Source organism: Magallana gigas, chromosome 2, assembly GCF_963853765.1.
Source record: "Magallana gigas chromosome 2, xbMagGiga1.1, whole genome shotgun sequence".
Classification (NCBI taxonomy): domain Eukaryota; kingdom Metazoa; phylum Mollusca; class Bivalvia; order Ostreida; family Ostreidae; genus Magallana; species Magallana gigas.
The window spans coordinates 25,982,023-26,005,081 of record NC_088854.1 but is presented as its reverse complement, the minus strand read 5'-3'; the positions used below and the strand labels follow the sequence as shown (position 1 = coordinate 26,005,081).

The 23,059-nt window shown below is 32.5% G+C and overlaps 1 protein-coding gene and 1 long non-coding RNA gene across 2 annotated transcripts; one reads left to right on the top strand and one right to left on the bottom strand.

The window, feature by feature from the left end:
* The first annotated feature begins 2,127 nt into the window (after positions 1–2,127).
* LOC109617322 (uncharacterized) lies at positions 2,128–4,620 on the top strand. The gene is made up of 2 exons (XR_002198469.3): positions 2,128–2,268; positions 4,013–4,620. It is a non-coding gene; the product is annotated as an uncharacterized lncRNA (long non-coding RNA).
* Positions 4,621–4,636: 16 nt separating this feature from the next.
* LOC105317848 (acetylcholine receptor subunit beta) lies at positions 4,637–21,944 on the bottom strand. Its single transcript, XM_020063037.3, has 8 exons — positions 21,772–21,944; positions 21,303–21,442; positions 21,119–21,163; positions 17,001–17,113; positions 13,592–13,848; positions 9,628–9,722; positions 8,165–8,345; positions 4,637–5,293 (listed from the first exon to the last, which is right to left on the bottom strand). Exons 1-8 carry the CDS (start codon positions 21,830–21,832, stop codon positions 4,890–4,892), a joined length of 1,296 nt encoding a protein of 431 aa, XP_019918596.2. The 5' UTR covers positions 21,833–21,944; the 3' UTR covers positions 4,637–4,889.
* Between the last annotated feature and the right edge of the window lie 1,115 nt (positions 21,945–23,059).

Genomic DNA, 23,059 nt, shown 5'->3' with positions numbered 1-23,059 from the left:
ATACAACACTCTTTAACATATTTACAGCTTCATGCTCAATATCAGGTTCAAATTCAATGAATAAACAAGAGTCATTCTTTATTTGCTCAATATATAATCATATTGTGGCAATATGAACAACATATTACATAGGTAAAATGATATTTATAGACATTTGGCATGATACAATATCAGATATGAAATAGAGACACGGGATAACATGCGTAACAAAAACAATTTATGAAATAATGTTGCGGTTTTTAAAAGCTAAATATAGATATATCCCCAGATTACACAAATCTTTATAATTTTGGACACTTAATTTTATTAATTTATAAACAGATGATTTTTCCCAGTTATATATCTTAATATATTTTATTCATATTTCTTTTTACGGAGGACACTTTAAGACAAAAGATTGCTGTTGCACTTTATGATCGAAGTTTCAAAGGGTTCATTTTTTAAATGCATCCATCTTCCGGGCTATATACTAAATAATTGTTTTGCAGGAGCAGACAAAGCTTGGACTGGAAAATACTCTTTGACGATCCTTATCTTAGGATATATTAAGTGCAATAATAGATTAAATACATAAATCTTTTTTCTATTTTCTATCAGTCCAAACTAATGTACAGTGTAATTAATTTACAAGAGAGAGAGACAGAGAGAAAGAGAGAGAAAATAAGTAAGATTATTTTCAAATAGGTTATAATATTGGAAGTGATATTGATTTTCATCATGGATGGACAGTGCATTCATTTTGCTTTTAAAGGTGCATGTCTGTCTCCTATTCTATTGTGACTTAGCGAAGGGAGGGGGATTGGGGTGTTTAGCACTTCTTATAACAATAGATTGTTTTGATACTTAGATTATCATGGGGCATAGTGTGTTGTTGACACATTTCTTATTGAAGTGCAAACTAATTGGAGTAAATTGTTTAAATGATTAAAAACTCTTAATAACAACACTTTTAAAAATGTTATGATATTGTGCTGTTATCTTTAGTAATATAAACAATTCAAAAATGAATTTTAAAAAACCTTTTTTAATAAAACATGTACAATTAAAACATTTTTTTCTCAATAAGAATTATTTCTTTCTTCTTTAAAAATAAATATAATCAAATTCAATTTCAACTATTCATTTATTCATCACATTTTTTTTAGTGAACATGCATAAATATGCATAGTAATGCAAAGTAATGCCATGTAATGCCAGCATTACACTAGATTTTGGAAAGTAATGCATTACATTATCATTACTTGTAATGCTAATTTTGAGGCATTACACATTACTAGCATTAATTACTTTGAAAAACATGTAATGCATTGCAATGCATTACCATTACATTTAGCATTACCCCAAGCCTGATATAAACCCATTCTTTGGACATCTTTATGATAAGAAGTCAAATATTAAATGTACATGACACGCTGTTTCAACTTTGTATAATACAGATTAAAATAAATGTGTGGGGTGACATTCGGTCCTTCACTTATTTTAAACCAATGTTAAAATCTGGTCAGTGGTAAATTACTACCAGGATACGAATTGTAAATTGCATAATGAACGCAATACGTCAGATTAGGCGGGCAGAGTATGGATACAAGTAATATGGCGATGACTAAGAGGGCACTGAACTAGTTATGTAGCATGAAAAAACTGTTTTTGTACTGGGGCTAACACAAATTTATCTACACAACCAAAGGTTGTAAACATAGAAAGGTTATATGAATGAAACCTAAATTCCAATGTTTTCACTATTGTTATTGAACATCAAATGGGTGACAATTTAGCTTGGATTGAGGCATAAGACCAGAGTAAGAACTACTTCCGATTTATAAGCAGGAACTTAAGTTGAAGCACATTATCTCTTCTTAAACAATCAGCGACTGTCCAATGTTAAGTACCAAAAAAATATATGCTGAAGAATGTTGATACACTTTTGAGCTTAAAATAGAGAAAGAAAATAGTATTCAGTTGTTCTGGTATTTAAATTATGAAAATACACCCATTTTGAAGTGTCGGTTTGCTGAGAACAGGACGTGTGTCCCACAAGATGGTAGTCTTCTTATATTATCAGTACTACTCAATGTCCTATATAGGAAATGGCCGAGTAACTCGCTTAAGTAGCCATTTCTGGTTTCAAATTGTAGTATTTATCATAATACACAGTGTATGGACGATGAAGCAGTCTGTAGTATCTCCGGTACGCACATTCATCATTGTTTCTATGCTTAACGATTTGGGATTAAATCTTATGGTGTGACGTGACATTCTGAGGAAATGGTAAGTTCACCAGGATTTTGTTTTCTGTTCATTTAGTTTTTTATATACTTGTCACTTTACTCTTGGCAGGTGCTTTCTCGATATATCAACACGTGGTTCAATGCAACTAGTTGCTTGTGTTCAAGGGTATCCAAAGATAATCGTAGAAAAAAATCTGTAAGGAAATTTGAATAATAAATCTTTTTGTTTTACGTTTTGTGCTCTTAAACAGGATCAAATCTCCCACGTAAATTACACCATTCCTTTTATTTTAAATTTAATGTTATGACCTTGGTGTACACGTGGAAAGATTTTCTTGCATCCTATAATGTATGAATTTATTTCCCAATTTCAGATATCTTCATCGATTAGTTATAAGTTGCAAAGTAATAAGTAACCTTCTGTTAATTTATTTTAGGACGCATAAGAGAGACGTCTTTCGTTATCTTTAAAACACGTTTTAAAACATACTTTACAAATAAATTCAGGATTATTAAAATTTGTATTGTTTAAATCAAAACTTAGAGCAATTGAATTGTCGTGGAAATCAATTTTCTTCGAAAAAAGATCTCGGTATCGAGATACAGGAAACTATTCAAATATTAAAGCTAAAATATTTCGATCTTTTCTTTATTTAATAAATGTTTTTGCTGAAGAATAGATCTCTAAAATCTAAAGACAGACCTGAATTGTAACTAGTTGGCCACCAAGCGTGTTAAATTACAATGAATTAGATATTGTTACTTTAATTTATCATTTAATAAAAAGAATTATTATTGGAAAAAATACTGATTTTTTTCTATGATTATTAGAATTGGACATGTTTTGACATTTTCTGCTTTAAAATTATATACGGATTATTATCTTTTACATTGAAGAACTTAACATTATAATGATAAAATTAGGGGTTTTTTCTTCTTCTTTCTTTCTACGATTTCAAGAAGAAAAAAATCCCTATTTTGCTTCATCAACTTCATATTACATTGGTCAATAAATCATATTTTTCACAAATATGAATCAACTGGGGTTTTCTCTTTTTTTATTTTTGAAAATAGCAGGAATCCTTTTAAGGGATTAATCTATGAGACAAAGTTTGTATTGTTGACTTTTACATCTACGGTAGTGCAAAGTAATGTTTAAACAGTCATTGCAAGTTTTAACGACTGTATAAACAGTGCATCTTAAAGCAATAGATGTAAAAATACAACAATTTAAAACGTAAACCTAGTTGAATATCAAACTTTTAGACATACAGACAACTTTTATTTTTAGAACTTGTTCATTATAAAAATTCATTTTTATTTTCAAAAAGGCTGGGTATATATTTATGATCTAAAAGCCATTACCTACTATTTAGGTTTAAAATAAATCATTTAAAAGTAAATTTTTCATACTTGAACGTTTTTCTGTATCTTTAAAATCATCTTTTCCTCTTAAAAAGATCGATAAAATCTACAAATAGCTACGCCCATCCACGCAAACGCATATATAAAAAACAATTTTAATCTGGTAATTTCTTTGATAAATGTTTTTAAATGTTTTGGTAAAAAAAAAAAAAAAAATTATGACTTGTTTAACAGAGTCGAATTTTAACAAAGTACATGATTACGACTCTAAATGTTGTTTGAAAAACAAAGCAACCTTTAAAAACCCGGCATTTTGTAAATTTCTAACCTAAAAGTTAGCCATTCACCAAAGTAAAATACATAGGTTCTTAATTCGCTTACTCAGGATTTATTTATTTATCTATTTGTATGTTTTGCAGGCTTTGGTCCATTTAGCATGTGTTTTTCTTCTGTTGATGGGATTACCAGCATCATCATCGAGTGATTGCGAAACTTGTTTCAGTGCATATCAATACATGTGTGTGGAAACAACGTGTTACAGAGTCCCAACCAATAGGCTATTCGATATGCGATACCGTTTTCGATGTATTAGAATGTGTCGTATGAAGAAGGACTATTGTGACTCATTGTGTTTGACTACAAAACGTTAATTCTGGTTCCGAAGGAACATATTCCATGGAATGTTACATGCAGAAAGTGACTGCTTAAAAATGCGAATTGCATACATTTGGAGGTGACCAAATGCGTATTAATGTTTATTATGATGGATTATAAAAAAAAAGACGATCTCATTCATGTTTTTTTTCATACTTACAAATGTGTACCATTCATTGTCAACTTTAAAGACATTTTCTTCACATTTTTGATAGAGCCGGATTTGTTGGGTATTTTGTAATGCCAGTATGAGCGTCTCTGGATGTTCATGCATATTTTAAATTAACTGATCTCTTCATTTATCCACTATTTCACTGCCACAGTTTGATGTCGTATGTTTTGTATAAATGTTAATAAAATTATGAAAACAAGACGAAGTGACTTCATATTGTATTCACTACAAACAGTACAGATTGCAAAGAGATAGAAAAGGGATATTTTCTATGGAATTACAAAGATTGGTGGTGAAAAAAGAGTGTACATCTGTAGGCGAACTTATCCATCTGATATTGACAGACTATAGTAATTTCTTCCTTTTTTAAGCATAAAATTACATGATTGTACTTTAAATAGCAAACAAAAACTTTAAGTATTGTACAGAGACTCTTTAAGCCCAAAAGCATTCTTCTATTTCAATAAAATTCAACTATCTGGATTACATGCACACAAATACCCATATAGAAAAATGATACCAAATACTATCTGTTGAAGAATTGTGATGAGCAGGAAAAAACGAAAGAAAAGTTTATCCAAGAATTTTGTGATGATCGGCCAATTAATCTCCATCTCCTTCTGTGTTTCCAAGTCCTCGTTATTCGATTCTGTTGTTTGTTCCTTGACATCTACAACATTTGTTTCTTTTGTATTTTTGTTCCAAAAGCATTGCATTTTCCGCATTCCTGCTAATTGTCCGGCCCATCCAGTATACATTTTGACCAGAAAAGTCGGTATTGGGTCATCCTCGGAGGCGTGATGACAAGAAAGGACGATTTTTGACAGGACAACAACGGCCCCACCCGATACAACTGTGATATTTAGATATATACCTATGCAAAATATTAACAGTATTTTAATTCAGAACATTTTGGTAAATTTATCAGTAGGACCTACAAAAGTAAAAAATACAGTTATTCACCACATTTTTAATACTCATAGATTGACACCTGATATGTGTAGGTACCAACATGTTGACTTAAGTCAAAGACAGCTTTATAATCTTGGTGGCAGGATTATAGATACGCATTAAGGGAGTGAAAGTGTCTTGATAGTGATGCGTACATCCTTGTTGCTTACAATTATTTTTACTATACTAAATCATATTTTGGCAAACGAATACAGTACATACATGTACCAACTATATACAAATGTACATGAAAACATTGAATATTCTTAAAACAAGCATTCTGAGAGTATGTCATACAGTTTTAAAGTGATGTTGTTTTATATGCCAAGTAGATTTCTAGGAAAGTCCAACAAAACTTAGTGTCAGTAGTAAAGAATCTACAAAAGTTCTGCTGATGAAATGTTTCTCTGGAGAAAATATATGAGCATGAGGGTTTACAGTCATCTTTATTTCCTATTTCAGCTTCAAATGGAACAATGATTGAGCATAGCACTAACCTAAAAAAAACTAGAGGTACTGTGAGCAAGCTCACAATTGATACCCCCCGCTAAGAAAAAAATTATAACGCGTGTACTTTTGCTATTATAGAAAATATTGAATGAATCTATTACACTGTCCATTTTCTATAAATAACAACTGCTTTATTTTTGAAAACTGTTAATTTTTAGCTTCTAATATTTCCATTAATACAAGACATGACACAGACAGAATTTAGCTTTTTTGAACATTTACCTTCAACTTTCTCAATTGACCTTGGGTCACGGTCATGACACACCCTTTAATCATAAGCAATCTTTGTGTGAAGTAAGAACTTCCAATGTTTCCCCATAAGAAAGATATGGACCGGACACGAATTTTGCATTTTTTCTGCCAGTGACCTTGACCTTGCCCAAATGACCTTGGGTCAAGGTCATGACACACCCTTAGGTCATAAGCAATCTTTGTGTGAAGTAAGAACTTCCAATGTTTCCCCATAAGAAAGATATGGACCGGACACGAATTTTGCACTTTTTCTGCCAGTGACCTTGACCTTGCCCGAATGACCTTGGGTCAAGGTCATGACACACACTTAGGTCATAAGCAATCTTTGTGTGAAGTACGAAATTCCAATGTTTCTCCATAAGAAAGATATGGACCGGACACGATTGCACAGACAGACGGACAGACAGACAGACAGACAGACAGACAGACAGACAGACAGACAGACGGACAAGGTGATTCCTATATACCCCCCCCCAAACTTTGTTTGCGGGGGGTATAATAATAACTTTAACACCAGTTGATAACAAGTATTGAATTCGAACTTGATAAGTAATAGTTGCTGTGTTGGACGGAATAATAAAGTTGGATCTGCATGATAAATCCTTGTTATCTCTTTTCTTATCTTCACTAATCATATGCAGTGACCCAATCACAAATATTTTTGATAAGTCAAATTTTAAGAAATTAAATTTCTTCACTAAAATACATGTTGATCAAAAGTAACAAAAGTCGGACTTGATATGTAGTTTACCATTATGAAGCTACATAGCAAGTTTCGAATCCATTCACCAAACCTTAAAGAAGAAAAATTGGAGAACAAATTGAGGACGGAATGACTGAAAGACAGACGGTAACACAGCGATAAAGACTATTGTCCTCTCTGGTTTCACCAGCTGGGAACAAATAAAGGACAGTTTTCTTGTAGAGAACATCGTATTGGATAAACATTGAAGGACGCGACACATGTACTGATTTAAATATTTGATTTGAACATAATTTTATTGTACATATATACAATTGGGGTCTATAAAACTTTACATGTTTTCATGTTTTCGTTAAAAACATGTTTGTAAGTCAAGCTTTGAGATTATGAAATACATGAAGAGTACGGGTTTTCTACTGTACAAGACACACAGGACGATGCTTGCTGCGAGAGCAATGACCCTGTCCTGTATCTATCGAACTGTAAAAAAACGAGTACTTTAAATGATTTGTGATATTACCTTCGAATAAACTCAGAAATATACATTTTAAAATGCATGCTTAACAGGATTTGAAACAAAATCAAGGTTTGGTCATATTTTCTCAGTCACGGGTATAACACTCAATATGATGGGTGTGCAGACAACTTGCAATAGGTCTGTTGATAATAACGAAAAGAAGGATATATTACATTATTTAGTTTTCTGAAATATTCTTTTCAGTTACTGATAAATTATGATTTGTTTTATTTTTCCAGTCTTTATCGCAGTCGGTCATTTTGTCCCAACCTGTTTATAGAATTTTTTTAAGTTATGGTTTGGTGAGTAGCATTTAAACTTCCTTTGTAGCTTCATAATAATGCTGCCTAAAACTCAGTCAGTACGTCGATAGAATTTTAATAAGAACGAAAACATTTCATCCTGCAGATTTCACTGAATCATTTATCTAGCACAGCAGTTACCACTTTTCAAGTAAGACTTGCGTTACTTTTCATCAATAGGTGTGAAAGTTATCATTTGTTTTAGAAAAAAAATTCTCTCGAAATCATCTTTATGATTTGGTTAGTGCTACGCCGGTGCTATGAGTTACCTAGATGGACCTAAATGTACTTACATGGACTAAAAAATTATGAAGAAATGAATATTATTAACATTGTTTTTAATTGGGTTTATCCTTAAAAATATATTCTGCACTTTCTTCAGTTCTGAATGTATATGTATTTTGCACATAAAAGCACAGTTGGTTTGAATTTGGGTAGTTGGTAGAGGGCATGTATTGCTTAATATGCAATACTCTCCGAATGCTTGTTACAAGAATGCTAAATACTCACTGAGATATGCTACGTTTAAAGACACCGTCGGTAAACTATCTGCCGCCATTGTGAGATAAACAGCGTAAGCTAGCAGCGTTGTCAAAGAGTATCCCATTCGTTCCCCACTGTCAGGTGGTAATACAAAAGCTCCCGATATCAGAAACCCTATCATCACGGTCGGCAAAAATATGTTCAGTACCTAAGGAAGATAACTAATCAATTAAAATCTAAATTAAATTAAATTATTACATGGGCTTTAGCATGATTTGTAATGTGGTAACAAAAAATAAAAAAATTGTTAAAACTTTGAAGATGACTTGATAACTCAAATATAATTAGAAAAAATAGAATATAATAGAAAAATATACTTTTACTAGAAAGTTTGCCCTAGCAACGATATAATCACATTTTAATATTTTCCCATGATAAAAACGTTTAAATCGTAAAGAGAGTCCAGAACCTTGATACCAAGACAATTAAAATTAATATAGATACATATACGTGTGATTTTAATAGAGAGATGCGCATATTCCAGTAAACTGTTTAAAAATAAAATTTATTTTAATGAGGTTACATTAAGGTTATATTACCAGTTCCCACAATTTTAAACAAATACGAAGACCCTTCGGCTGCCTTTTTGCAAGGTGTATGTGTAATTTGGTGTGTTTTATTTGCAAAGTAAATTACCATTTAAAGGTTACATTAAGGTTACATTAAGATTACATTTAAAAAAAATGACATAGGCCTTTGCTTTTGTTTGTCCTTCAGACAATTCGTTTTGGAGCATTTATTAAGTTCTTAACCCAAGGAAATATGTCTCGTCACTTTTAAGTTCAGCGTGATTTTATTCTATTTCGTAACAAATTGTTACTATAAATAAATCAGGATTATACTGTTATATTTCTCAATTTCTGATGCAAACACATTAAAGAGATAACTTATTAAGAGCGTCTTAAAAACATTAAAGATGATATCGATCATGTTTATTTTAAAAACAGTTAAGAGTAAACTTGATTATAGAGAAGTTTTACGCAACTAAGATATCTAAGACATCGCTATATCCGTGTTCGTACTAAGAGGGGTTTACTGTATTTAGAATTGAACATGATCTAGACTGTTTTATTTTTGAAAAAAAATTATTTTTCAAACATATGTAGTTAGGTGGTAAGATAAAAAGTGATTCAAATGCAATGTGTGCATGATTACAAAGTGCTTCTAATAAGGTTACATAAAGCTGTTTTACAAAACAACGTTTTAAACAAGAGAAGTCGATGGTCGTCGTCATTTGATACCCTTCTCCTTAAGAAGAAATCTTTATGTAAAGGTACAGGAAAATACTTTAAATTTTTTTTTAAAATTTTAAAGTCAAAACTTTTGGGGTTTCTTTTTCTATACTTAAAATTAGTTTACAGGTAAACAAAACATATTGTAGGTAGATCTGATGCATGTTGACCATCGAGCCTTCTGAAATGATAACATACTTGATATATAGGACGCCGCCTAAAGGTCAAATCAAATGATAACGTTGGAACCTGTTGGTGTCCTCTTGTAATTGCTTTAGACTTCTCAGCATCACCTAACAGATACAAAATTAACTTACTAGTAAATCAATGTAGATTAAGGGTGTCAAATAAAAAATTATACATATGTACATAACTGCCTGACAAAGAATTATCTATAAATCAATTTACATGAACAGAAGTACGTGTAGCAGGGAATGAATTTTGTAAATGTTTTGAAAACAAAACAAAACCTTGATGACAATATGATACAATATTGCAGACAACTGCTTATTTTAATTTAAGAGACCTTCTCACCGACCTCACTATTTTAATTCAATATTCTTTATTGTACAGGTTTTTTAGGCCACCAAAATCTCATGTTCCCTTTATAGTGGAAATAACTTTAATCAAAGTACCGAAGAACTGACGGGAGTTGATTTTATCGATGGTTATTTATTTGAAAATCAATGATATGTTATTTTGCATGACAAGTACAGGTAGTTTCTAATCTGTATTTGAATTAAGCACTTTTTTATAATATGAATTTTCGGACTTTTTCGATTCAAGAATGTTGATAAAACCCCATTTGAATTATTTTAAGTAACATTTAAAGGTAGAATAAATTCAATCAAACTATGTATGAGTGATATAAATATTTCTGGAAAATGTATGGATCCAAGCAATATTGAACTCTTGTCTCCTTCAACCAAACGCTCGGCTCTCGCCGTTAATCTCCGACAAGCAAGAGAGACTCTCTGCTTGTCGGAGATTTACGTAGACAGCCGAGCGTCGAGTTGAACGAGACTACATTGAACTCTGGCGTAAGAATACATACAACTACAAAAAATATCTAAATTGTTCGTACCATTTAAAATCTGACTATTTTTAAGGTATTTAAGGTAGTCCTATACTCGGCACTAAATGGGCTCAATCATTAAAAGCTTAGCTTTAAATGACAAATATACATTCTAGCAATACATATACAAAAGAAAATATGTATGTTTACATGCTAGTTTGTTTGTTATCACCTCTCAGACGGGTGTACCCTCTTGCGAATATTATTGACAATTATGAAATTTGCCAGACGTCCGTTTTTCCTAAAAATAATTACCAATTTTGGGAAAATTAGAACTGAACATACAAAATAAAGTATAAATATTTATTTAAGCCATATCTGATCAATAATTTTGCGCAAATTTTTGTAAGTAAGTACGCTTTATGGACCTGATGTATCAAAATAGAATACAAAAAATGCAATGCTAGTATCGCGTTTGGTATTTTTTTTTTACTATTTTATGGACTCAAACTTAAATTTATGGTGTTTATTCTATAGATTGACATCTTAAAAAAAAGATTTTGTAAAATAAATTATATGTTGACGGATTACTTTTCACGCTATAAGCTTTAAACCAAGTATACCCTGACGAAAAAAATCCGTAAAAATCTCACATTTTGCTACAGTTTTCTGCCTAGATCTGTCAACAATGTTAGATATCATTTAAACATTAATTAATTGACGATTGATTAAATTAGAAATAGCCTTTGTCTCTAAATTTAAACCGGTTTTGGTAAAAGAAAAAGAAACATTGGGGGGGGGGGGGGGGGGCAAAACAAAGAAGATATTAGCATACCTGAGATCCTGGTTAATCAGAAACTTCGTTTTCCATTTTACTTTAACAGACTCGAGTTTCTCAACATTAATCATTTCTATCTCTCATAGAATACATATATTACCTTTCTAATTGTTTATTATTGCCATTATTTACAACAGCGAAATAGAGTAAAATCAATACCGGATATCAAAAACGCTTTGTAAAAGTCGAACCAATATTGTGAAATCCGTATTATGACGTAGTGCGATACTAGGACTACTTTAAAAATATGTTTCCTTGAAAAACAATGCTTTAGCATACAATATTTCGGATTTATCAATTATTCTCAAGAAATAAGTCTTGTCAGCGGCGATGATTTGTGCTTTGATCCAAACACTGTTTCACTTTCGGTTTGTCAGAGTAACTGCATAGGAGAGTTGAATAAAATCATCTCCCAAAAAGGTAAAACTAGGTTGGAGTAGTTTAAAAATCTTCTTTTCAAAAACCAAACACTGTGTACTATCCAAACTCTATAATAAGTTTTTAGACACCATTGTAGCTTGTTAAAATTTTGATCTCCCACACCCCATCCCCAACCGGTAAGGAAATGTTCCCAACACTTATAACTAAATCAAAGTACTGAAGTACTGAAAGCTGGGCTCTTTTGGCGTTTCTTTATGCATATTGTGTAGTAAAGACTGAAAGTCTCTCTCTCTCTCTCTCTCTCTCTCTCTCTCTCTCTCTCTCTCTCTCTCTCTCTCTCTCTCTCTCTCTCATATGCTTTTAATGTCTGCAAAGCGTCAGATAGCGACCAAATTAAGCGGCTATTAACAAAAATATGTCTGTCTAGTAGAAAAAAGTTCAACAGTTGTTGCCTTGAATTTTGCAACAAGTGTTATATATTCAATCCCCATTTCTCCTACGCACAGCAAAGTAGTTCATGGAAATTCATGCGCATTGTATGTGTCCAAAATGCATATTCGTGTTTTTAAAACACGTTATCAATAAGAAAACTAAAAAAGATAGACAATTCTCTCAAAATTAAAAAGAAGAAACAAAATGCCAACACTTTTGACAAAACTTAGCTCTTTGTGTAACTATTTGGTATAGTGGAAGCTTTTACTTTGACGCTGTTTGGTTTTTTGTAGTGACATTGGCGATTTGCCTGCCTACAGCCAGGACTCTGCTTTCAGCAGAGCCCGGCTAAAAATCAGAAAACGACACTCAAATAACTCTTCTGAAAAACTTTAAGACTTTAAATTTTTTGAAATATATTATAGAAGTCATATGCTACATCTACATACACTAACAAAACCTATCAATAATAAACTGATTCTCATTGGATTTGTTAAAATGGGAATCAGTATCTTTGTTATAGCTGAAAACAAGCCTAGCTTCTACAAAGTCTAAACAGGGTTATCCCAGCTCATTAATTTTATTTGGAAAACTGTGCCAGATAAATATGCCAATTGCAAGGTAGCATTTTTTAAGCCCATCAAAGCTTTATCTATTAAAAAAAACCATTTTGATGCATATGTGATATATGATAGATTATTGCTTTAGAATATATTTGGAATTTCCTATATGAATAAAAAAAACTTCCTACATGTATAGGAATTTAAATTCTTCCATAGGATTTTACTATCCGATAGGAAATAATAATTTCCTACAGGAGGCTTTTACAGGAAAACAACTTGTCTGAATCAAATTCCTGCAGGAAACATCCAATTTTGATAGGAATTTGAGAAAGTCCTATAGGATTTTCAATACTAGTATTTCCTGTAAGAAAGTTATTTCTCCCATGGGACTTATTGTTTTTTCCTATGGGATAATATTTACTTAAGGTATTTATTTCACCTTTCAGGTGAGACACATTAAACACAAAAGTGGTTATATATTTCTATACAATGATTTCTTATTTGGTATATATGGATTTTTACGAAACTTTACCTGAAGCGGGTACAAAAATAACACCTTGGCACTGACATGATTATCCTGCACAATTTTTTAGTTATTTTATTTGTGCACTTAACAGCATGAACATTTATGTTGAGAAAAACAACTTGTAACAAATAGTTAATTACCGATATAGAAACCCTGATATATATTTTTCGTGTCAAAAGTGCCATGGCAGTGTTCTAAACAACAAATTTTGCTATTTTCATGACAAAGAATTTCTTTTAAGTTATTTTTCTAGTCTATACACGGACATTGAATTTTTTTCATGCAGTATGCTTGCATACAACATTATATATATAAAAAAATTTTCTTTCTGAAGGACTGTTAAAAGAGTCGTATTGCATCACTATGATCAAATAACTTCTGTAGGATAATTACATAATACTTCTTACCTGTGTATTCCCATTCACCATTCTCAATGTAAAATGATGTTGATACCCCTTTTGTAACAAACGCTATTTCAGCTTCGTTATATCCCCAAGATGCTATCACAAGCCTGCATGTCTGCGTGTCAAAAGGATAATACGTGGCGTAAGTGTCACACGACACTTTCATCACTTTGAGCATAAGGTACTCACAACTGCCATCGTTAGCAACACGGATGGGATTCTGGTTGTCTGGGTCCATAAGGATATCAAGTTCGTCAATGCTACAAATTATTTGCATTGTTATGATAATAATTAAAAGTTAAAATTTAGTATAATCTATTAGCGTTAAATGTGTACATTTACATAATAAGTATTATTATTACAGAAGATTTTTATTTTTTTCAGGTCTTTTTCGATTCGTGACTTTCTATTTGTTACGTGTTCATGATAAACATGTAATAATTTAAGAGTGTTATCTCAAAATATCGTAGACAAGTGGTGTTATGTCAGTTAATCGAAGACACAGGAATAGAAAAATTACGTCACAAGGGGATACACATGTATCATCATTTTTCATTACAATTACGTTTCGATATCAAGTACTGTATGAGATTGAATTAGTAAAATGAAAGTATTCTAGATCATAGATTAGACACGAGGAAAAAAAAAGAAAATTTAAAGTTAATATGATAACATTAGAATTGTGGGGATAAGTACTTTTCAAATGAAAAATAATATAAAATAAAACACAATTTTAAATTTGTTAATTATATATTTTACTCAATAAAGGTTTTGGCTATAACGAATTTTTATTAAAAATATCTAACAAGTTGCTGTCCTTTAAAAAAGGACTACAATACGTGGACCATTTGTATGTGTTTCCAACGAAAACGCGAAAGCCTAAAGATTATCAGAGATTCCACCGACTCTAGCCCTCTGCTTTTAACCACTAAATTTGTACGTTGTATTACGTATGCATGTCTGTATAGCCCTGACTTTTTATCTCAGAATTTAAAGGATTCATACTTCTAAAGTAATTTTGATCTATCTATGAATGAAGTTTGCATGTACAGTATCAGGCATTCGGTGAATTCTACTATTTGTGCACGTCATGTTGTAAATTTTGAATTTACTGGGTGGGTGTAAATACAAAATTAACACTTGTCATGTTGTAAATTTTGTATTTACACCCACCCAGTAAATTCAAAATTTACAACATGACACACACATTACGATTCGCACTACTTTGTTAACTATGCAGTGACAGCGTTGTGTAAAAACTTCATATTTATATGATGCATTTTTCTTGAGATTTAAACTTTTATACAGTGACATAATTATTCAATCATACTTAAATGCTTAAAAAATTTAATCGGGAAGTTCTCTAGCCTCGCCTACTATAAAAGTAAAGTTAAGTTACTTGTGTGTTCGGAAAACAACAAAACATTACAAATTATGCTATTTGATGCATGTTGTAGTTTCGGCATAACATTAACTTATTTCATAATACTGATAGTTCATATCACATGCCAATCATTTTTTAAAAGGAATACTTTGTTTCTGTACTGTTTACCGACAACTTTACAATTACCACTCGGAACTACTCGGATGTCTCGCGCACTCGACATTTGTATGGAGCGTAGGGGAATCAGCCGAGGATTGCCGATTGTACAATTACAGCGCCTTTGAACTTAAAGCTGACATGAATTCATAAATACGCATTATTTCCCTTTTATCTCCGACTACCGCCATATTAGATGTCGATTTCTATTGTTCTGCTCATCGCTACACACCCCTATATAAGGCTGAGAGCACTATTCATGCTTCACCGCATTCAGGAATTTCATACACCCGAACACGTTACCTTGGACGAAAAGACGTGTAGAAACGTGTTTTGAAGAAAAATAAAATGACAACCACTGCACTGGCAAGATATATCCAATAAACGACGAAACAAGACAGACCGAAATCCAGGCGCAGATACTTATAAAATTCCTCGATCATTGTGGACCGTTTTCCTGTGTATACTATAACATCGCACATGCGCAAACCACACACTGTGGCAGATCGAGCAATGTCAATGATTGCATGAATTTTAGAAAAGGAGCGTTTTTGTATGGAAAGGTTGTTACTTTCTTGGATTTACTGTGATAATCATTTATCTACTGTTGGATATAGTGCCACCGGGGTTTTCAAAAAGATGCAGACGTTATTCACTCTGTATGAACGACACACGTGTTCGATGTGCATACGAAGTAAAGAAGCACTGTCTGTGCAAAATAATAAAGTAAACCTGGGAAATCCTTTCAAAGAATAAATATATTTTGTATTTCATTGATTGTTGTTTTCTTTATTCTTTGCTACAAACATTTTACTACAATGTAATTCATGCATTTAGAAGTCCGTGCAACCTGAATGCCTTGATCGGAAAGCAACCGACCGTAGCTTTCTCAACCGGTATATATACCCCAGTGGCAGTAGAGGAGCGATCGAAACTAATATGGCGACCAAATGCTTTTATGAATTCATGTCAGCTTTAAGTGTGCCTATGGCACGGAATCCCGATCCCGATTCAGATAAACGTGTGCTAGCCTGGTTCCCTGAGCTACCCATTACGCACAGGAACCAGGCTAGCTCATGCGCAGGCTGAATTTTCCCCATTGCATCCGGTTTAACCTCGCTTATATATTTTCTGCGTGGACCTCAGGGTCCACGCAATTAGCGCGTCTCGTAAAAAATGGAAGTTTGAAACTCACAGAACAACGTCAGCGTTTGGGTGCTAGAAAATCATTTTGTGAATGGACAAGTATGATGACGTCAAGATACAATAGAGATCCCGACCGATATATAGGTAAATGGACGACAAAACGCTGAACGACACAATTTGGTAAGATAGACCTTAGACAGAGGGTAATACAGGGCATGTTTGGAGTCGGCAGATCGTTTGTGTTTATGATATGTTTTAATTTTTTTTTAAAACTAGAAATATAGATATTCACCCAATATAAATGTTCAAAAAAATGTTTTTGGTCCAATATATTTTCGAAAAAAGAACGTAAACGTTATCGGCAATGATGCAAATTGCACCGCCTGGCTAAACTTGTCGTAACTATTTTTTCTTGCTGTATGATAAAATTGCAGCAAACAAATTTGAAGTTTTGTGCTCTGTCTTAGTAATTTTGGGACAACCCTCGTAATTACTACCATCTTCTTGGCTAAATCTACATGGAATGAAAAAAATTGGTCATATTCCGATATAATTTGACAGAAGCTATTATGGTAGACTGGAAAATGTGCAGTTACTGTTTATGATAAAGATTGTGAATCAAGGAGAGAGAGAGAGAGAGAGAGAGAGAGAGAGAGAGAGAGAGAGAGAGAGAGAGAGAGAGAGAGAGAGAGAGATGGGGTTAAAATTGTGATTTGAAAATCTAACCTGTTCAGGAGAACTAACGATGGAAACCAAGTGTATTTTCCTGTAGTAAACATAGTTATGATGGACGAATACGCTGCATTTGATGACCAATCCAAACGAGAGTCTGTCCATTCCTACAGATAAGATAAAATCAACAAATTGATCTTAATGAACCAGTTGCTGTCCTTTAAAAGAGACTGTAATACGTGGACCATATGCATGTTTTTAATGGAAATACGAAAGGCATAGGTTATCCGAGATTCCTCCGACTCTATCCTTTAATATTGACAATTGCAGGGTAGACCTTCGATTGCAAAAGTGCAATGATCAATAATAGAAGCAAGTCTGTATATTGCCTTTAATCACGTATAACTATGACCTTTTTACCTCAAATTAAAAAAGGTCCATACCTGTTAAATAATTATGAACTATATTAGTGAAAATAACATGTACAGTAAGTGATGACCATCTATCTGGCGAATTTACATGTAGCTAGCTATTTGTTCACTCATTCCGCACCTCTCACTACTTTGTTGAGAATGCGGTGACACCCTCGTATAAATTTTCAATTGCATATTTTGATGCTTTTTTTGGAGATTCAAACTTTTATACAGTCACATAATTATTCAATCATGCTTTGCCTTGCATTCGTAAGAATTTCACTGATTTTTAAGTACACTACATGTAGCTTCGCCTTCTAATAGTAAAGTTAAGCTATTTTGGAAAACAAAACATTTATGCATGTTTTAGTAAAATAATACATGTCATGATGCTGACAGTCGATATCAAATGCTGATAATTTCTTCAAAAGGAATACTTCGTTTCTATATTGTTTACCGACATTAAAAAGTGCTCGTGGCATGGAATCACGATCCCGTATCAGATAAACATTATAGCCTATTCACATCCCACTCAAACAATAGTCTCATTCAACCAGACGGTCGACTGTCTCCGTAAATCTCCGACAAACAATCTCAGCTTGTCGGAGACAGCCGAGCGTCTGGTTGAACAAGACGTATAATTGACTACTCAAACCGAAGATCAAATTATTGGCAAACGTCTAGGTGACCTAGACTAGTGCTAGCCTGTTCCAGGGCCTAACCACAATTCTGCACAGGAACCAGGATAGCATCCGCTTTAACCACGCTTATATATTTTTCTGAGTGGACCTTTAAATAACTGGTGATTAAATTTTGGACAAAACACTTATAGAACATTAAAGTACCATTGTGTTTTATTTACCATAGCTATTGGTATCATGTCATGACGTCACATAATACAGTGGTACACATGTTGCAACGCTTTTGTTGACAAGCCATTAGTGTTTAATCGTTTTTGTGTCGTGTGTGATCGTTCGTGTATCCTGCGTGTTCGTGGGGGTATCAGAAAAAATGAATTGCGATATAACCTCGTGCGTGATTTGGTAGATTTTTTTCGTTTTGTAACTTTTTGCGGAATGCCGAGAATTATTGAATTAAAATAATGGCGAAAAATTTTACCGAAATGGTATGCTCTCTTTACATATCATAGAATAGGATTGACAATTGTAAATCTTCCGATCCCTAATGGTTTACGGTTCGAAAGATTTTTGTCAACCATTTGTTGGTTTCATTTAATATATAAACCAAGTTATACAGTCATGTACATGTACAAATGTATATTGTACTGATTACAATGTAGAACATTTAAACAATAAAATGCTGACATGGTTTATATTTGCATCTGTTTATTAACAAATTGATAAATTGGTCAGAAATAGTCAGAAAAATTAACTAAATTATCGTTAATGTACGTCAGTTCGTTAGTTGAAGGAAACAGTTAAATCGTCTTCTATGAGAACATGAGTCTGACATCATCATGATTATTTCATGCAGTCCGTGATTTTTCTTAGATTGCTAAAGGTTTTCAACGATCGATAAACGTGGCGTGTATATTTCAGTCCTTTCAATTTCTAGAGAGCTATGAATTACAATCAATTTTCGTAAGAAATAGAGGGAATCTTACTTGGTGGATGTAAATACATTATTTTCACGAATGACAGAAACGAACAAATGACAGAAGCAAATAAACATAAATTTCGATATGCCGAATAATTAAGGTGAATATAAAGTGATACTTTCTCTTGATTTTCTATTAAAAACAACTTGAGATGGGTCAATTAAGAACCATTATAACAAGGCCTTGGACTTTCAGTAGGATGTAAATATCTATTTCTTGCGTCAAAACAAGTTAAAATGACGCTGGTTTCAAGCAAACTATACACCGATTGCGTAGCCTTCGCTCAAAAGCCAGATAAATTTTGTTGATTTCAGAGAGCCGTTACTGAGCGGTAAGCAATGAAATAGACAGGCCTACGTCACATTGCCGATTGACACAACTACCCAAAGTCCAAGCTCTTGTTAAAATGATTCTAGGTACATGTAAAATGTTTTTGGTAAATAGTTTTTTTCTAATAGTCTTCGTATTTTGACTCATTATCATTACTGTTAAAGATACTGAGGCATTTATACACGAGGGCAATTAAGTAACATGTTACCCATTCCCCGTCATACATTGAAATGAAACGATCATTCAATAATTTTTTTTGTTTTTTCAACCAAAAATTCAATACTCAGTCTTAATAATTATCTATTTTTTTTACATTATGTTGATATCAATTTGAAGTTCGATCTATCATTATTGCCTTTAAATAGTTTATCTGACAGCATGAATCTGAAAAAAAAACCACTAACCAATATTCATATAATATTTTTTTTTAAATATGAATGCATCACTTTTACAAAAAATATCTTTGATCAACGAAAATCCATGTTAAAGAGACCTAAATCTCGACAAACTTTACTCAGTCGAACTCTTTTCATTCCCACCTTTTAAAGGGGCATGGTCACGATTTTGGTCAAATATCATTTTTCCAATTTCATTATTTACAGTGCTTCAGTATGGCATTTTTAATAGGCAACCGAGGTTTGAGTGACATTTGTTGAGTTATAAGCAAGTTACAGAGCTTGAAATTCTTTACTATGTAAACAAAGCGTTTACATTTTTAACTTTGAAGTGAAAATTGCAGTTTTAGACCCAAAATGAATGTTTTTAACATTAAGAACTGTTTATTTATGCTTAAAATGAATAAAACGATAAGCTGGAAAAAGACATTTCACTGGTATATTGAACCTTTGTAAACAAATACGGGACACGAGCTTTGTTTACATGACAAAGAATTGTGAGCTCTGTGTCTTGCTTATATCTGTACGAGTGACTCTCAAATTTTATTTCATCAATAGAAACTTACATGTATATCTAAAGCATTGTAAATAATAAAAACAGAAAACTAAATGACAAAAATCGTGACCATGCCCCTTTAAATGTTCTTCAAAAAATATTCGTTGCACCCTTGCTCACTTTAATGTTTTGTCGCTTTTTAATTTTCAACATTTTTTTCTTTTTCCTCTACAAAGGCTTTAGCAAATCTCGACGTTACCAATTTTATTCTGCTCCAGACACAACAAAGTGACATAATTTTAAAGGGCAACTACCCTTCTTTGAATAAATAATTTGATAAGGCAAATAATCGGAATAAAAAGAACGTATTCGGAACGCAGGATTTGTAATAAGTAATATGAAATGTCAAGAAAAGTAGACGAAGCGCCATATTGCCGAATATCAATCCCACCAGTCTGAGATAGAAATATACCCAGCAGTCACGTGTCATGTTTAAACCAATGAAAGTGTGTTACATTTCAGTCCGAGGGAAACAAAGATTAGTAATTTAGACGGCCGCATTCACGTGACTTGTCTTATCCAGGTCATTCAAGTTATACTAGTCCGCGGCAAAGTAAAGTGTTATATGCATCATACCCAGTTACACGCATTCTGCGTCAGTTTAATTCGTCAGCATTCTTAACATATGCAGCGAATGATATTAATTTATCGCATCATTTTATTTCTAAGACTTGCAATTTGATAAAATGTAAAATATAACATTAATTTTATCAATCACCTGGCCGAGTCTCGCTACATTTTCTCTATTAATACAAGTTTGTCATCAAGCTAAGGAAATGTTGAGTATATGTATGTATTTCTTTATTTATATAATTATTTTATAAAATATTCAATATTGAATCATTACAATGGTAACTTACAAAAGTAAAAAATCCAACGGCCGTCATTGAACCTTCTGCAATGTCCTGTAATAAGAAAAAAGGCCTAGTATTAAGATAAAATTGATTTATACTTTTTCTTACTTAAAGTCGTGGATACGTATGTGATTTTTTTTTTATTTTTAAAAAAGAATGTAAGATGCGGTACGTTTCATATTCCACTTACTAAGTCTAGTAAAGACATCGGATACAGTTTGATTGTTACGTTAACAGTGTCGTCTGGCCTAACTAAACTATCATAGCTATTGGTCGTCCACAACAAGGTTCTTAAATTCGCTTCTGTAGTAACCCTTGTACTCACTGACTCTATTGAGAGAGAAATATAAAGAAAACAGTGTATGAATTCAAAGCAATATGATCTGTAATCTTCGAAATATATATTTTTCTGTTTCAAAAAAAATAATAATAAATAAATAAACGTGCAATTACAAAATTTCTGCTTGAAAGCATTACGTTTAATGAGACTTTAACTCAGCGTTGAATTTAATAGAAAGAATTTTTTTTTTTTTTAAATCAAATATAAAACAAACGATTGTTTTTACAATGCGATAATATGTCAAAATCCAGTGCTGCTGCTCGACGACTCAGCTGGCATAATTACATAATGCATATTAAACTGTTTTCGTGCTTCTCACCTTTGAAGCTCATGATTAGAATACAAAAGAAGAGAAATACGAAAATACTCCTTGAATCCATAGTTAAACACAGTACTGTGGATGTTCTACCCCTTCGTGTACAGTAAACAGACTGTTAAACTACGACGAGTGCACAATATCGGAATGATATATGTACATGTATGTCATTTACATCTGCATTCGGACCACCGTTTAATTTAATACAGTATTAAATTAATTAAAAGGAGATTATTTATTACTCGTTGAAAAATAATATGCAGCTTGCAAATTTAAGCAATGTACTAATCTTAAAGTACAGGCGGATTAATAATGTCTTTTTTTTTTCTTTAAACAAAAGTGTAAATAGATTAAAAAATTAACCTACTTAATGGTTTTGTCAAATATTACTCAGTACAACTCCATGCATTTTCTCATAGAGCATTTAAAAACTTAAAAGAGAAAATGACTTTCAAGTACTGATACTTAAAGTACATATCTAAATAATTTATACCGAGCGCAGCGAAAGGCGGACCAGGCCCGCCTCGCGAAGCAAGGATTAATGGTAACACGTATATCTAAAAAAATAAAATCAGTGAAAAATGAAAGTTGAATCAGGGGTACTTAGGCCAAAAAAAATTTCTTCCAGCCCTGGGCGCCGCCATATTGGCAGCCGTTTTGTTTTTAAAAAGTTAGTTCGATCATTGATTGAGTGATACTTATCGATATTTATTGCCCCTAAACTCGATGAAAATGTTCTAGTGTTTCAATAGAAGGTAATATGAATTTAAAGAAATAAAAGAGGACACCAGATAAGTTTCAATAGTTCTGAAATCAAGACACACGACTATACTCTGTCCCAAGTTTTTGCTTCCACCACTTTTTGCTTGATAATTCAATAATAGTAAATACCTTTGTGTTCAAACTACGTTCATCCACTAATATGAAAAATGTCCAGATTATCTGTTTTGAAACGCCCCCTCTACCGCTTGAGGTTTCAATACACATCCAAAAATTGAAAGTCTACGGAGATTTTGCATTGCATCAGCCATTAATAAGCCCGGATGGTAACGTTAAAAAGTTGCGTGAGGTGTCCCGAGTACTTCCGAATGGAAGAAAGATGTAAACATTCCCCATTATAAATCTCCGTAAGAAAATTGTTTTCGTTCCTGTGAAATGTTATGAGTGAAAAGGGATAATTGTTCAATGAAGATATCTTGGATATATTCCCTTTCATCGATTTCAATTGTATTTCTTTCACACGTATGTGTATTTTTATAAAAAATCATCAAAAATTGATGGAAGCAATAAC

Bases quoted from the DNA above. Each gene is read 5' to 3' on its own strand.
- LOC105317848 (XM_020063037.3), bottom strand. From the start codon at position 21,832: ATGGATTCAAGGAGTATTTTCGTATTTCTCTTCTTTTGTATTCTAATC. The intron at 17,114-21,118 runs GTAAGTTACCAT...TCTTATCTGTAG, and splicing joins CCGTTGGATTTTTTACTTTT to GAATGGACAGACTCTCGTTT. The intron at 5,294-8,164 runs GTGAGTATTTAG...TATTTTGCATAG, and splicing joins TTTAAACGTAGCATATCTCA to GTATATATCTAAATATCACA.